This window comes from Mercenaria mercenaria, chromosome 1 (genome assembly GCF_021730395.1).
Source record: "Mercenaria mercenaria strain notata chromosome 1, MADL_Memer_1, whole genome shotgun sequence".
Taxonomy (NCBI): Eukaryota; Metazoa; Mollusca; class Bivalvia; order Venerida; family Veneridae; genus Mercenaria; species Mercenaria mercenaria.
In genome coordinates, this window is record NC_069361.1 from 108,389,734 (window position 1) to 108,407,850 (window position 18,117).

Below are 18,117 nucleotides of genomic sequence, written 5' to 3' on the forward strand. Positions count from 1 at the left end.
GGACAGTGTTGGTTGGAAGGTTTTAAAGAATTAGTACATGTACCTATGTTGTACAATGTAAGTTAATGTTCACTCTAGCAGATTTAAGCTTATGTACGTTAATTTAAGAGGAAGTATATTCAGTCAAAGACTGATTCATATAATCTAAAATTCTTGTTTATGTTAACTGCTTACTGGTATCGCACAGTAATAAGGCACTTTGAAATGTAAACAAACAAAGTAGTAGCATAAATTAAAGTCAATACACAACGTTTACGCTGCAAATAGTAAATCCTCGTTGGCCGAGCCGTATTAGCGTCTGTCTTATACTTTTTCGTTGAGAGTTTGGTTCCAGGACCTGTAAAAAAGTATTTTGAAAACTATTTCTTTTCAATTTTTTCAATATGATTCAACAAAAACAACAAAGTCTCTTAATCTAGTTCTAACTTGTTCACTAACATATATGTCATTGTTAACACGTAATCATGTTTAAATAAGTTTCATCTTTAATATGATCTAATGTTTTTGTGGCTTTCGTGAATAAATTAGAAATCAGAGACAAAGTATATAAATTAAATACAAAATAAAAAAAATGACGGATGCAAGGTTCGAACTATCAAAACTATTACTACAAAATGATTACATGTCTATCCACACAACCTGCTGCGCCATCAAGCCAACTATTGATCTTACTTTCAATATCTTTCCTTTTAAAAGAGATTGCTAAGGACTGATTGTTTATTTATATTGTGCTAAAACTAAAAATGCCATAATGCTGTGCAGTACTTATGCAAGTTCTTTGAATATTTACAAAACAGTGCTTGATTTCAAAACAATTGACATACATCACCGAATCTCAACGTAAGCGTTGACCGGTGGTATAATTACGTGCGAGCAGAGCGCTTTTTGCGGGTTTTGCCGGGCTAAGTATTTTTGAAACTGCATACAACGGTGACCGATCTGTTAAAGTAAGTATATCCTACCTGTATGACGAAAATACGAGACATTTTAACACTAATTTATCCATTTACAATGAGAAAATTAAGGGTCGGTAGGCAAATACGTGTTTTTTAGTGAATATTTCCTGAATGTTAGAAAAAACTACAAATGATAAGAAAATTTCGAAACATCCCCATAAAAGCGTGTTCATTGTAGGTCATCCTCGGCCAATTCCCAATAACAAAGCTTAAATAATGAAAAAACTGCGAAGGAAAACATTACCTTTACTGGTGAAAAATACCGCAAAAAGCGCCCTGCTCGCACGTAATTATACCACCGGTCAACGCTTACGTTGAGACTCGGTGTACATTCTAAACTTTCGTTCCAGTCACATCAAAGATCAGGAATCTACGAGATTATCACCACAGTGTATCAAACAATCTGACCCCACAACCAACTGGTGTAGATATTGCCAACACCTTGAAATACTTTTCACAAACACTTCTTAGGTATGTATAGAACAGTTTGATAAAATAGATATTATATACTGTAACTAAATACTTGACAACAATTTATATTTTGTGGTCAGATCTGTTGCTGAGGTTAGAACAGGTGTATGATCGGTCTTCCTTCTTCTATAGCCCATGGTTCTGCCTCAGCATGTTTGCTGAAACACTTTCTACCTGTTAGAATTACACTAGACTTGGTCTGTAATATCCAGTTATGTAGCGCTTCTAAATATTTCAGATGGTTACACCAGACTGTTTTTAGCTCACCTGTCACAAAGTGACAAGGTGAGCTTTTGTGATCGCGCGGTGTCCGTCGTCCGTCGTCCGTCCGTGCGTCAGTGCGTCCGTGCGTCCGTGCGTCCGTAAACTTTTGCTTGTGACCACTCTAGAGGTCACATTTTTCATGGGATCTTTATGAAAGTTGGTCAGAATGTTCATCTTGATGATATCTAGGTCAAGTTCGAAACTGGGTCACGTGCCGTCAAAAACTAGGTCAGTAGGTCTAAAAATAGAAAAACCTTGTGACCTCTCTAGAGGCCATATATTTCATAAGAGCTTCATGAAAATTGGTCAGAATGTTCACCTTGATGATATCTAGGTCAAGTTCGAAACTGGGTCACGTGGGTTCAAAAACTAGGTCAGTAGGTCTAAAAATAGAAAAACCTTGTGACCTCTCTAGAGGCCATATTTTTCATGAGATCTTCATGAATATTGGTCAGAATGTTTATCTTGATGATATCTAGGTCAAGTTCGAAACTGGGTCACGTAGGGTCAAAAACTAGGTCATTAGGTCTAAAAATAGAAAAACCTTGTGACCTGTCTAGAGGCCATATTTCTCAATGGATCTTCATGAAAATTGGTCAGAATGTTCATCTTGATGATATCTAGATCAAGTTCGAAACTGGGTCACGTGGGGTTAAAAACTAGGTCAGAAGATCTAAAAATAGAAAAACCTTGTGACCTCTCTAGAGGCCATATTTTTCATGAGATCTTCATGAATATTGGTCAGAATGTTCACTTTGATGATATCTAGGTCAAGTTCGAAACTGGGTCATGTGGGGTTAAAAACTAGGTCAGTAGATCTAAAAATAGAAAAACCTTGTGACCTCTCTAGAGGCCATATTTCTCAATGGATCTTCATGAAAATTGGTCAGAATGTTCACCTTGATGATATCTAGGTCAAGTTCGAAACTGGGTCACGTGCGGTCAAAAACTAGGTCAGTAGGTCTAAAATAGGAAAACCTTGTGACCTCTCTAGAGGCCATATTTTTCAATGGATCTTCATGAAAATTGGTCAGAGTGTTTACCTTGAAGATATCTAGGTCAAGTTCGAAACTGGGTCACGTGGGGTTAAAAACTAGGTCAGTAGATCTAAAAATAGAAAAACCTTGTGACCTCTCTAGAGGCCATATTTCTCACCGGATCTTCATGAAAATTGGTGAGAATGTTCAGCTTGATGATATCTAGGTCAGGTTTGTAACTGGGTCATGTGCGGTCAAAAACTAGGTCAGTAGGTCGAAAAATAGAAAAACCTTGTGACCTCTCTAGAGGCCATATTTTTCACGAGATCTTCATGAAAATTGGTGAGAATGTTCACCTTGATGATATCTAGGTCAAGTTTAAAAGTGGGTCACGTGCCTTCAAAAACTAGGCCATTAGGTCAAATAATAGAAAAACCTTGTGACCTCTCTAGAGGCCATATTTTTCAATGGATCTTCATGAAAATTGGTCAGAATTTTTTATCTTGATGATATCTAGGTCACGTGTGCTCAAAAACTAGGTCACTATGTCAAATAATAGAAATAATGACGTCATACTCAGTTCAACACTGGGTCATGTGGGGATAGGTGAGCGATTCAGGACCATCATGGTCCTCTTGTTTGGAACTTAAAAAAGGGAAAAATCCATTAAGCGGCTTTGTTTTCATTTAGCATTTGGTGGACATTTACTAATGAGCTAAAAATAGAAGAAAACAACAAACCTGTGACTTCTTTTGTTGAACAGTTTGATGAATCTTCATTGATGTTGGTCTGTAGTATCTTTGGAAGGACCTTTCTCAACTGTGTTCAGATGTTTTTGCTTGATTGCATTTAGCAAAAGCTTGAAACAGAAAAACCTTAAAACAACTTCATGAACTGCTTCATAGAACTTCACCAAACTTAGTTTGTAGCATCCTGTTATGAACTTACCTTCTTTGAAGCGGGTTAACTTGCTTCTGCTTGATTGCCGATAGGGACAGCCAGAGCTAATGTCTGTTCATCAGAATTGATCTGTAGAATATGACCCCATTTGCTTTGACATTTAGTGAGTTAAAGTTGCAGTGACACATTTAGTGAGTCAGAATTGCAGTGACTGTCATAACAAAAAAGATTTTTACTCTACTATTGTTTTAGATATCCTTGACTAATGATTCTCAAACTTGGCAGTCAAATTGCCCATGTGTAGTGCATGAGCCCTATTGATTTTGAAGTTAGTAGGTCAGAGACTGTTATTACAAAACGTGTTTCCACTCAATGTCTAGAAAACTCCTTGACCTATGGTTCTCTTGTCTGGGCACTTTGCCCTTAGGTATTGAATAACCCCTATTGATTTTGAGCTCAGTGAGTCAAAGATGAGCTCAAAGGTCAGGGTCACACTGACTTTCTACATGATTGTGTTTCCTTTCAATATTTTGAGAACGACTTGACTTAGGTTGTGAAACTTGGCAAACACATTGCCAGTGGGAAATAAATGATCCCTGATGGTTTTGAGATAATTGGGTTAAAGGTCAAGGTAACAGTGACCATTACAGTACCAAAAGAACTTACACCATGAACCCTCCTAAGTTTTAAGGTTTCTTAGGTAAAGGTCGTGGTCAGTGTCATGGAAAGTGGTCTGATGGACTTTTTAGACAATGGTTCTAGTCATTCATCCATCTACTTTCAATTTTGTTTTCACTCTGACTTCAGAATGCTTTGACTTTTGATGTTCAGACTTGACAAGCACATTGCTACCGCCTCGATAGCCTAGTGGTAGAGCGTCCGCTTTGTGTGCGAGAGGTTGTTGGTTAGATTCCCGGCTGCGTCATACCAAAGATGTGAAAAATGGTACTACATGTAGTAGCTCCCTTGCTTGGCACTCAGCATTAAAAGGGAAACTGGCCTCTTCTCTCATACCCTTGTGGCAATGGATTCCATCAGGAATGAGGTGTCGAGAGTGATTCATATAAGTTATAGAACTTACTTCACAATCGACCTAAAATAAATTATGTATAAACTAAGCACATTGCTTTGCGTATGTTGTGGTCCACAAAGCGATGCTCTTTTATCCACTAGAAAAAATACCTGATGGATATAGATTTTATCTTGATAGAAAACTGAAACATTATTTCAATTCTTTTTGTATTGTAGTATTCTGAAAGATGTACCAAACATACCAGCTGAGAGCTATGGTCCAGGACAGAGAGACAGTGTTCGTCTGTCCGTGTTTCCTAATAACAACTATGCTGGGTTATACAAGGCTGCACTGAATATGATAGACCTGGTTCCTGTCATTCAAATTGGACAGTTAGGTTTGTATTTTATATGTCTAGTAATGGTTCAAGTTTACTAAATGTTATACTATAATGTTATTAATCAAGCAATTTCATATTGGCCTTGTTATTTGTCCAAGGGTTGTCGTATTGGCCTGAGGCCATAGGCCGAGGGCCAATACGACTGCCCGAGGACAAATAACTAGGCCAATATGTAATCGCTTGATTAATGATAATATTATTATTCAACTTTCGACTGTTGGCGGTAACAGTACAAGAACTCACTAGTGAGTGAGTTACCTTATGGCAGCTATGCGTGTTCAGGTGAAAAATCTTGACAAGTTGTTTAGACTTATTTTAGAAATCATAATCATTTTAGCCGGTAAAACAGAATGAGTTGTATGTGGGTACTTGAGAATAATTTTGAGAGATATTTTTGATGTGACATAATCAAGAGTAACTAGAACTTAACTTATTTTTTGAATTCCTATTTATTTTCTTCACAGTAGTGAGTTATCTTATCATGTGAACTGTGACAAAACTGCTTTAAATATCATTTCCTTTTAGGCTGCAGGCAACGAGACACAAAATTGTACACATATGTGTTGATCAAGATAATACAACCAACCAAGCACACATTATACACTCCCATGCCTCGTTTAATTCTTATCTGAAATTGTTTGCAGTTCACAACTGACACTCTTGTTCGCCAATTTATTCATCCATTTTCCAGCATTTGAATCGCTATTTATCATTGCACAAATAGTCCACACTATCAAAATGTCTGTTAAAGATAAGTCTCATCCTTTTAATTAATCTGAGTTTCCGTGTTTTCTCATTATTTTCCTCGACAACTGCCAGAATTTTTGACAGGAAACACTTGCATTTTACACAATACCGAATAAGCGAAAGTATCATTGTAATCTATGAAGACGTGCACCAGGCTCAGTTATACTTGGTTATTACATGAACATGTTAAATGATTTTTTGTCAAAATGTGAAAGAAAAAATGTTATCTATAACTCTGATGTAAAACAAAATGGCGTCATTTAAAACTCTGACGGAAGTGACTTCTCCATATTGGCCCTCTCTTTTGAACCAATCAAAATGCTTGAATTCCGTATTGGCCCTGTTTTTCTCGTATTGGCCCTGTTTTTCTCATATTGGCTCAGTTATGTTTTGTATTAGCTCTGTCTGTTTCATATGATGTTTGCAATTGGTCTAATACAGTGTGTAGTATTGTAAAGTTGAATAATAATTTATAGAATTATGTATTATAATTAGAAAGGACAGTGTTCACAGAGCTGCCACGCATAGACCCATTTCAGAGAACAAACCCTTGCCTATTTTGAAGAATAACTTAAACCTGACATAAAGTTACCATAGAAAAGTAGGGTCATATATCTTCCAAGGGAAATTTTTCCTGTCACAGTCAGTCACTTAGAATTTCATCAAAATCAGAATGATGTGACATAAATACTTAAACTCGTACTGAAATTGAGTTTTAATTTGATAAATACAACCTCAATTCTCTCTCCACTTTCTTCAACATTGTCAGATATATACCCACAATGAAATTTAAAACAAAACAAAACAACTAGTCTTAGTTTAGACCCTTGCGGCCCCCCACAGTGAGAGATTACTGTCGTATAATAAGTCTGCCATTATGAGACCAGACCAGATATTCCCGGGAGTGGTTCCTGTACCTCCTTTAGGCCTTATAGTACAAGTTGAGTTTATATATAACTAGACTAAAAATTTGAGAAGTATGTAAGCACAGAATCAGATTGAGCTACTTCAAATTTATGTTTACTACATGATCAGAAATAAATATTATTTTGCTGTATTTTATGTTGATTATTAAGTGAAAATGAGTCATTGCAAAAACTCATATTGTAATAACTTTTTAATATGGAAAAAAATTATGGCATGTGTCAATATTGAACCACATGTTTTAGGATCCAGTCTCATTTTGAATTTTCTGAAATTTTGTTGAAGTGAAATTAACTAATATTAAACTAAGTAACTCTTTTTATTAGATATGGGTTTGAACTGTAGAGATCAAAGAATATTATTTGTATGACTACTGACTATATAATCTAATTTAACTTTTTAAAAACTTATTCACATTTTCAACTTCTCACTTCTATCATCTCAGCCTAAGGATTTAAAATTTGTGCGGCAAACCCGCTCGCTTAGCTCAATAGCGAGAGCACAAATCTACGGATCACGGGGTCGTGAGTTCAATCCCTAGGTGGGGCGTATGTTCTCTGTGATGATTTGATGAAAGACATTGTGTCCGATATCATCCGTCCTCCATCTCTGATTCATTTAGGGAAGTTGGCAGTTACTAACTTACTTGGGGAGAACAAATTTGTACCGATACAGAATCCAGGAACACTGGTTAGATTAACTGCCCACTGTTACATTACTGACAAACATTATGTTACGGAAACACATGAGAATTTGCTGTTTTTACTCCTTTTGACGACGAAAATCGAAAAGCATTTGTCACGCTTTTACTCCAGGTAAACTGTCTCGATTATAAATCTCTATAGTTTGAACTCATTATTCACTACTTCAGCTATAGCGCTATTGGTTATGACGACGGGAAAATGTCTTTATTACTGAGGCGGTCCAGGGTTCGACTCCAGGCGCTGTCATATATTTTTCTTGATTTGGAACTTTTAAAATATTTTAGAAACAAAAATTCATTCTAATGTTCATAATATGACCAAACTTCAATTTGAAAGAGAGATTATTTTTTAGCCAAATCTGGAGGCATGCTGCTTTAAACCCAAAACAAACAAACAATGAAAATAAAAAACTTGGGTAGCAAAACATAGGGACTGAATACAGACTTGTTTGATTTGAATTCGTTAGCAAGCAGAAATATTTTGTTATTGTAGTAATATTCAAATTTGGTATAAACTGTTAAGTTTGCTCTCATGGATGCATCTATTCTAACAGATTATTGTATTTACCCTGGTTGTTTATTCAAGTTACATAAAAGGTAATAGACTTTTGAGGTATCTTAGAATATTAGAATAAGATAGAACATTAGGGTTCTATGACTTTTGAAATTAGTTTTGCATCTAAGATTGTTCGGACATTTTTTTAGTAAAATCATAGAAGGCTGATTATGATGAAGAAATGATAAGTGCCTGTTAACTTAAAAAGACAAGGTTGCTAAAAATTATGAAATGCTGATGAGCAATAATTGTGTTTTTATGTTTTACAGAGCTGGGTGAAGCAGTTCTTAATGTTCTTGGCTGTCTGGTGCCATTTCTGGAGAGTGATCTGCTGGATTCTCTCCCTTACACAGTGGCCTCGACCTTGGCAATATTTCCACCAACTTTACACAAGGACACAATTGATTTACTCTGCAGCAACTTACTGCCTATGACACTTGGTAATTTACTTTCAGTTTATGATGTCATATTAAACTTTAAATTATATAGATGCAAGAATTAGAAGTAGGAAATCTTTGTGTTGGTTTTGCAACTCACTAATATTTATTATATCCTCAACAGTTTTGCCGTAGATTGCATATATATGTTGTATGTTTATTCAAAATAATACTTTCAGATATCAGAAAAGGGATTATATTGTTTATCGTCTGTTAGTCTCTAGTCCATGACAGAAGGATGCTTGCACATATGGCTGTCAGATTTCATAGAATAATTGCCATATTCTGACCCTTATTGTTGCTGGAGTAAGCAGGTGAAAGGTCAAGTTAACTGTGACTTAAGTAGGCGTCCACCAACGTAAATCAACTTATGAGGGATGATAGCTTGTAGTCTGTAAATGACCTCTATCATTTTGGGGTAGGGGGTGGGTAGTTCCAAAAGTCCAGACCATAGAGCCTCTTGAGATTGAAAACAATTTTGATCAGCATCAGAAGAACAAGTGGACAAGCAGTTAAAAAAACTTGATAGAATGATTGCCTATGGTCAGTAGGTCAGTGGAGAAAGCCACCCTTATTTACAAACTGAAAATAGTTTCAGAACAATAACCAGAGAATGCTGAGGTAGTGCTAACTTAACAAAAAAAGGACAAATAGATAATTTAGTACTAAGCCAAAAACTCAGATCATTGATGAATATAGGGTCATACCTTGACTAGAGATTAGTTATGGCTTGTTGGAAAAGTGGCTGTAATTTGCAAATTCAAATGGTCCGTTAGTGAAAAGTTCTTATCTGATTCATACTTGAGTGACATACCTACTTAACTGAAGCAATATAATTATATGGTCAATTTATTTATTTTGGGCTATTTTTATGGACAGTTTTATTGCATATGTTTGTTTTTGTTAAGATCATGTTTGATAAGGACAGTCTATGGTCATCACCTATTGTTCATCTACCTTCCCCTGTCATTTGTGTTTTTATAGTACAATACACTGTCATTTATGCTTTTATGATATAATACCTATAAGTGCTGTTTCACTTACATTATAAAATGTTATCTTGTGATCAGTTATATTTTCACCATTTAAAGATACCAGTAAGGATGATAAGAGACACTTGCAAACTATTGTCTTAAATGTTGAGGCTTTAACTTGAAAAAAATTGACCTTTTAAAAAAAAAAGAATTATGTGCCTGAGTTAAGTATCAATACATGTTTTTGTCTTCACCTATTGCCAGATAAAATCTCTCATTTCTCTCATTTCTCAGACAGATATACAGTGAAATCAATATTCAATGTCAGGGACTAATTTTTGTTGTCAGTTCACAAAGCTAGACTACAACAAAATAAATTCAGTTTATTTTTTTCTTCAAAATTTGAAATCCACAACTGGATATCCCCAGGAAATAGCCATATTGGCAAAAAACACAGAAGTTTAGGTGAAGAAATTATTTTACAGCGTAAACTACATAGATATCAGTTGCTTAGTGGTTGCATTCAGGATCATAGACTTCATCTTTAGGTTTTTACTCGCAGATTTTTCATGTAATAACAATCTTCCACTTGTCTGTGCATCAAACTCCATGTTATCACAGAATATACAATGCTTGATCTCTTATAAACAAATTGAGACATGTTAGAATTTTGCTTTATTTTTTGAGGTCTCTCTAGTAATAAGTTAAACTGTGGAGAAATATCAAAGATACAGGTTACAGAAACTTGTTAATGAAATTATATAATTTCTCTTCCATAATCTGTAGCAGTAACAAATTTAACAGTTACAGAATGTGAATGATTGATTGCAGGTTTTGACGGGTGTGCTGAGCCAACGTATGCCAGTGAATCAGCTGCTGCTATAATAACCATGGTGTTTCAACATACAGACAATGGATGTAAGTCAGTCATGCTCTATCCATGATGTAGTTTTACATTCTGCATATATCAGTATGATACAACTTTGAAAATTTATTCTTGCATAATTATGTCCTTATCATATATTCTTCTCAGATAACAATTTTGAATTGAATGTGTAAAATATTTTAGAATATTTTTTGAAGAAATATATAAGCTGTAGGTGTGTGGTTTGCAAAACTGTATTACACTATGAAAGGAGAATTTAGTTTTATGTCATGTTTAAACTTGCTGCTTGGCAAAGAAATTATGTGATTAAAAGATAGATATCATTGTAGAGGAAGGGAAATTCAAATCACTTTTGCATCACCAGTATGACAAACTCTTAAAAAAACCCTTCCTTTCAGCTTACCATTCCCAGATCCTGGAGTGTTTTATGAGTTTAAAGAAAGACATTATAAAGGATGTTCTGAGCATCATAGCTTATGGGCCGCCATCTGCGCGAGCCCCAGCTGCCAACCTACTGTTCTATTATTGGCCACAGCTAAATCCATCTCTGTCAGACAGAAGGGGCATCCATTATAAATACAGTGGTTAGTATTAGTATTAATTTTTCTTATATTTCCTGTTTAGGTCAGTGTCTATATTTGGCTTCATGTTGTATGGATTTTAAGTTTACTTAATGTAAAAAAATAATGTTATTTCTGGAAAATATGTTTCCCTAGGAGGGCATTTATCTGCAACTGATAGACCATAAAAGTAGCAATATAAATGATTCTTCACTATGATGGCTGACTACAAATTATTATGCTGAATAACCTGATGGCTTATACATAACGGAAAAACAGTAGAAAACTGCATGAAACTACCAAATAATACATTCTAACAATGTTCACTTGTTTGACAGTTTAAACAAAGAAGAAGTCAGTAATTGTTTATTATGGTGTAAACAATGACTGAAGCACAGAGTGTTAAGAGAGCATTATGACACCAGTTATGATGTCAAATAGCCGTTTGATGTATTATTCCTTACCGCTCAGATTAATATAGTCGGCATATTTTGTTATCGTCATGTTTTAATGAGCATGTTAGAATGAAAGACAAAGTAAACAAGGCCTTGTTGTATTTTATTGTCTGAGTTACCACAGGCTTTGATATTTAAGCACTTGGGCTAATGTCCTCTTGATTCAATTCCTAGGCATTTGAACTGTGGTAAATCATACAGTAAACAATGTGAAGGCTAACGCTACCATGTTTACACATTTAGACAAGCCCTTGTTATAGAGATAGTACCTAATTTTTTCAAATCATAAGTATGAAGTTAAAAAGCCTTGATATGAAGGCAAATGTCCATATATTTCTCAAAAATACAGTAGATTTCAACGGGCACGCCAAAACAACGGGCACGCTGAAATTGCTGCCAAAGTACAAAATAAATTTGTTCTTTATTCATTATAAATATTGACCAGTACAGTGGGCACATCGCTAATGTGGCATAGCGGCCACTTTTTGTGGAACAAATTGCTTATTTACTATGTGCTAACTGACCATAATTACGGGTAGACAAAAAGATGGAACCAGACATCCTTTGTTTATTTAACGCATTGACCTTGTTTATTTAACTTTAATTGACCTTATTGAACATAGAAAATTATGACACTCTACGTGTACATAATTGACCCAAAACATGGATTAAGATCAAACTCCACATCCAAATCAAACATATAAATGAGGGATTTTAAGTATGACACTACATGGTTATATATAGAAACAGCATTATGACCTCATAGAACAAAGGTTGTTGACCAGTCAGTAACACGGGAAATCTCAAATTCACTATTAAGGCCAGACCACTATTAAGGCCACCTTTGGACAGACCGCTGGGTGCACTTAATAGAGAGAATCTACTGTAGATATATTGACAACATTTTAACCAGAAGCATTTAGTTATGAGCATTTAATATTTTCATATAAAAGAAAATTTTGTTATCAAGGAAATGTACCGTATTTTCCCGAATTAAGGCCCCCCCTCTAATTAACGCCCCCCACCCATTTTGGAGCGGAAAAAAGTCAACAAGAACGGGAAAAAATCACCTACCTCATTTTTATAAGTCCACATAATAAGTAATTTACAGTACTAAAGTCCAATGTATTAAAAATTAAACACACTTTTAAACAGTCCATGTACCGTAAGTCCAAAACATTTGTACTAAGTACGGTACGTAACAGAAAATTAAACGGTAAATACATTTTTGATTTGTTTTTACACCACTTGCGCACACGCTTCCTGCCGACTTTAAACAAACTTGCAGCAATGTGTTTACGATATACCCTTTTCTTCGGCAGTTTAAGAACTTTTAATTTAAAAGCAGGCACAGCAGCGTGTCAAACCATTGACATTGTGTATTGCGCTATTAGCTACCCGCATGTACTAAGGAAAATGTTATCGGAGTACACAGCTGTTTGGGTCATGACGTAATGTGTAGTGTCGCGAGCGTGTCAAAAAGCCAGACATGGAATACACGAGGTACCGTATTTAAATGCATAAAAGACACACTACATTAAATTGGATGCCAAATAATTACGTTTTAGGGGGATTAAACAACACAGAAACATTTTACAGCTAGTTTGAACGATGTTTTTAAGTTTTGTAAAAATTTTCATTTTTTATTTTTTTACCTCAAATAAACGCCCCCTCTTTGGAAAATGTAACGCCCCCGGGGGCGTTAATACGGGAAAATACAGTAACTCTTCTTGAACATGGAGAGCAGAAACATTCAAGGGACATAATATATTGAATATTTTCTATTTGGGTGTACTCCATTCAACATTCAGCAGTGATCTGGATTGCTAAATAATGATCCTTGATACTGTTCTCTAAAAATATAGAACATCTGGAACAGTCTGCAAAATACTTGCTGTTACAGAATGCAAATATTTAAGCTCCTTAAGGACCTCTCACACCTAAGGCAGACACTCTACCACTTCCCTATAACAGTTTCTGCAGTAGCTAGAGCTAGGCAGTTTAAGTGCAGCTGTATTCTCTTCCTGACTACATTACGTAAACTGGAACAATTTTGTGACAATAACATGTTCGTTGTACTCCGGATTATCGGCGAATTGGCTTTGTTACCTAACAGCAATATTCGTGTAAAGAAAAAATATAACCTAATTTTGCCAACATTTTAATTGGTCAAAACTGCCCAAATTTTTCTGTGTTTCTTAAGAGTATGAACTTACTAACTGGTAGTACCAATGAAATATAACTTGCATCGAATCTTTAATATTTGCCCTTTTAGCAGCAGGTGAACGGCAAAGACAGCGAGCTTTGTCCAAAGGCTTTAAGCAATAATTTTACAAGTTTCGAGAGGATTTCAGTTGATAGGAAATTACAGTAACTGTTACAAACTAAATACCTTTCTGCAACACACAAAGTCATTAGCATTCACTGTCAATTAGTATTATGACTAAGATCGACTGTCATTCATTCATTCATTCCAGTGATTCATAGACAGAGTCTGTGTAAGATATTAGCATGACATAATTACAATTGCAGTTAACTATTTATCACTGTATAATTATGAATTGTATGGTGATTTGTAATACAGACAAAATACCACCTAGTCAATTTGACCAAGGCTGACATGAGACAGTTCTCACCAATTTATAAGATCCCTCTTCGATTTTGTAAATTAATATCCTATATTCAGTATATTGAGGTCAGTATATCCTAATTCTCAGCCATTCTGTTTTTAAAAAAATTGTGGCTATCACCTTAAAAAGTGTGTTTTTTTTTCAATTTATGTTGGTATTGTTTTAATTTTATAATTTTTATTTCACAAAATGAAAAGTGGGATTTTGTTTGCCTTGGTCAGAATTTTTGAACAGTGGGGGAGGAGGAGGATCTTGTTCTCCAATTTAATTGATGTTAATGACAGTTTGATTTAATTACAGCATGGCCTCCAGTTTTGTGTCAAAGAGAAGATTGTGTCAATTCAGGCAAATGTCAGGCTGTCAAGGTAAAGTCATGTTTATTGCTTGCTTTTATGTAGGTAATTAATAGATGTTTTTTGTGTACTTTTGTTTTTGATGAGCAGTTTTATGTAGGTAATTGATAGTTGCTTTTTGTGTACTTTTGTTTTTATGACCAGTTTTCACCGATTTATAAGGTCAAACATTCAGAAAGAAACCCAGTGTACTTTTGCAAGAAACTGAACCAAATGGCTGTGACAACAATAGAGAAAATGAAATTCTCACTGAACATACAATAAAATACCCTGCATATAAATTATTGTGTTAGAATAAAAAAAAATTCTTTTGATTTGTGTAAAGGTAGATTTTTTATCCCCATTTATCAGATATATTGTTGTTAAAGCTTTACAAAACATTTACAATTTTAATTGACATTTTTCTGATTTAAATAAATAATCTTGAAATGGAGACTTACCGGTATCTAGTGAATCAAATATGTTATAATGAAATTATTGATGATATGATTAAAAGTGCTGTTTATTTATAGATGTGCTTGAACCCATCTTTAGCGATCCAGTCGAGGGACAAGCCACCGCCCCTGTATATCTGTAGTGACTGTGCGGAGGTGTTAAAGAAGGAACACAGTGACTACATGATGGATATCCTCCTACCAATGTCGCATGTATCACAGAAATGTGAAAATAAGGTCATTATTTTTATTTGGAACTTAATTCCAAGTTTATGAGAATATGAATACATTTTTTGTTCAGAATATGTTGTATATAGTTCTGGATTTTGCACAAAACACAATGTCATGTATCTTCCCCTCTCATTTTTAGTTTGACTATACTAAGTATGGAGAGCTGTCCTATTCGACCCAGTGTTAGCGGCATCCGGCATCTTTCTGCGTCCGCATCTTTGTTAAAGTTTTGATGCACTTTCTCTTTATATCTGTAATTATTTCATGGATTTGTTTCAGACTTAAAATAGTTACGGTATTCCTCATCATCACCCACATTATATGGCACATGGGTCATAACTCTCGTGCCAATATTTCATAAATTATTCCCCCCTTTTTACTTAAAATTTCAGGTTAACCCTTATCGTGCTGGACACGACTGATTCTGCCTTTGCGAACAGTGTAGATCATGATCAGCCTGCACTGTTCGCCATTCAGCCAGTATCTTTTTAGTAAACACCCCTTTTAACAGTTATTGATATTGTCCAAATTGAAAGATGGACAAGTTCATTATAGAAATTAAGCAGGGTAAGGGTTAATGTTTTTGATGCACTTTCACTCTATCTCAGTTATTACTAAATGGATTTGATTCAAACTTAAAAAAGTTGTTCCACATCATCATTCACATTATATGACACAAGGGCCATAATTCTCACACCAATATTTTATGACTTATTTCCCCTTTTTACTTAGAATTTATAGTTAACGTTTCGGTGCAATTTTACTCTTATCTCAGTTATTACTAAATGGATTTGATTCAGACTTACAATAGTTGTTCCACATCATCACCCACATCATTTGACTTGTAGGCCATTACTCTTGCACCAATATTTCATGAATTATGCCCCTTTTTGCTTAGAATTTCAGTTTAATTTTTATGCTTTTTCACCATGTCCCATTTATACTTATTTAATCTTTTGATTTCTAGTTTTGCTTTTAGATTTTATACAGGTGATCAGCTTGAAGTGTTTCTGTGTAATACAAGTTTTTATAGAGTCAGTTGAGGCATTGTAAAATTATTCATCCTTATTTAAAATGACAAAGCATTATTGTGGAGGTAATATTCTTGCTTTTCTAGCAAGGGAGGACAAGAATATCCTGCTAACAGATCATCCTATCTTTTCCACAGGGAAAAGATAGGCTCCACTTCCACATTGTGATGCTATGAACGACTTGCATGATTTTATAATGTGTAATGTCTTTGGAAATTTTGCAGTTGTAGGCAAGAAAATTGATCTTACCTGTCTACTGGTGTCAGAAACCTCAGGACGGGACAGTGTGGATAAGAAAACTCTCAAATTCTCATTCCCCCTTGTCTTTCCACTTTGTGGCTCGGGTAGGCTACTTTTCCAGCTTTTTAAGGTGGAGGAAGACCCCAGGTGCCTCTCAAGGCATTGTTTCAGGCATGGCAACACCTTGGTATAACCTTCAGTCATCTATAAGCCAGTTGGATGGCTTCCTCAAATGGAGAATTCTACATTCAACACAAAGCAGTGATGGGCAAGTGATTCAAAGCCAGTGACCTTAATCACTTGGCTAGAGGAACCCAATCAATTTAAGTGTATAGGAATTATTTAACATTCTTCAGGGAATTTAAACAGACCATGCTGTATTGCATCTGCAACAAAGCAAGGAACTCAATTTCTGTAATGATATTGTAAATAAAAATAATAAGTAGCTGAAATGTATTCAGATAAGTATGTTTAAACAGTATTCAATGCATATTAAAGATATTACCAAAATACAGATAGTAGAAAAAATATTTCCTGAGGGCATTTGATCCTTAATTTTCATATTTTTTGTGACTGGTTGCTATTTTAAATAATTTCAGCAATTTTGATTTTTTTCAAGTTTCCTTTTATTTTTGAATTTAAAATGCCGTATCTTTACTTTATACCAAATTTGATGCTTTTCCCATAAATAGCATATTTTTTTCACCGTATGACTGCACTAATACAAAACAAGACAATGCTTTCTGAAAAGATAAACATTTTTTTTTATTAAATACCAATGTTACATTAGCTTTTTTTTTTATCTGATTTGTCATGGCAATTTTTTTTTTCAGCACAGAGTGTTTATTTACCTGAAGATACATGCAAAAAAATCCACACAAAACAGGCATACAATTTAACTACGTATACGTTTGATAATCTTTATACATTGTCGTCCTCTCTTAATCTAATAGGGGTGACAGTTTATTGAATTTTCTTGTTTGAAGTTTATATATTGTTAATATTAATATTTATTACTCAAACAATTTTGTAACATATTCGATAGACAAATTTGACAGGTTATGCAAATAGAAAAAAAGGGGCAAATTTGTCCTGGGAGCTTGGATTATATGTTTGATAATATTACTATTATATTAAAATTGTTGCTTCAGTGAAATTTAGACAGAATGTTTTATTCTTAACCTCCATCATCATATTGATTATCTGATTATAAATACAATACAAGTGTTGTGCTCTAGGCAGTGTGGCGAATAAGTGATAACCGATAAGAGATAACTATGTTACACATATTTCTACACAGTTGTACTTCCTGTGTTATGTTCTATTTTTATCCTCTGTTTATCTATTTATAAACTTGGATAGTAGCCATATTGTAAAGTTTTTTACTTTAATCTGATATAAATTTTCTGATTACATAAATTCAGAAGACAGATGATTGTAGTGTTATCTTTATGAAATATAATAAAATTAGGACTTTATTTATAATTGAACACATTAAATAGATCAAAACCAGCTGAATTAATAGAAATGAAGTTAGATCTTCTGCTTATTACATGTAATTGTTGTGCTCGTGGTGACGTCTTTGTAGAGCTGAATAAATACTGCAGAAAATCTGTACAAATCATACTTACCTGGTACAGGGAACACCGTGATCAGCAAGGCGGTTTCCCAAGGAAGAGGCCCTTCCATTGCACTTCGGTTGGGCTGACGCCTTCGATAGCCCCAAATGTGGGTTACTCGGGTACGCAATTTATTGGTGTGGGGACTGCGTTCGCGCTATCCCTGAAATAAAAAACATATAGCTGCAAACAAGAAAAAGTTTAGATGTACGGTGCTTTTTGCCAGTTTACATACTTTTAGATTTAATGAGAGTAATTTGCAATTTTTTTATTCAGAATTTTTTTTTTAAACAATTTAAATTGCTAGCAGGTACCTGTGTCAAACATGATGAAAACAATACCGAAGATTTTTCAGTT

General features: G+C 34.6%; 1 protein-coding gene and 1 non-coding gene across 4 annotated transcripts in view; both read left to right on the plus strand.

Moving 5' to 3' along the window:
• The window catches only part of LOC123527068 (protein unc-79 homolog), a 96,922-nt gene that overhangs the window by 21,619 nt on the left and 57,186 nt on the right, over nt 1–18,117 (plus strand). For all 3 annotated transcript variants that reach the window (XM_053520196.1, XM_053520199.1, XM_053520198.1), the window contains exons 3-9: nt 1,307–1,427; nt 4,817–4,977; nt 8,180–8,350; nt 10,153–10,239; nt 10,606–10,791; nt 14,153–14,217; nt 14,718–14,876. In XM_053520196.1, the coding sequence (XP_053376171.1) occupies nt 1,307–1,427; nt 4,817–4,977; nt 8,180–8,350; nt 10,153–10,239; nt 10,606–10,791; nt 14,153–14,217; nt 14,718–14,876 (950 nt within the window). The remainder of the gene's footprint in view (nt 1–1,306; nt 1,428–4,816; nt 4,978–8,179; nt 8,351–10,152; nt 10,240–10,605; nt 10,792–14,152; nt 14,218–14,717; nt 14,877–18,117) is intronic.
• LOC123545834 (U1 spliceosomal RNA) lies at nt 17,765–17,926 on the plus strand. Its single transcript, XR_006685456.1, has one exon. It is a non-coding gene; the product is annotated as a U1 spliceosomal RNA (small nuclear RNA).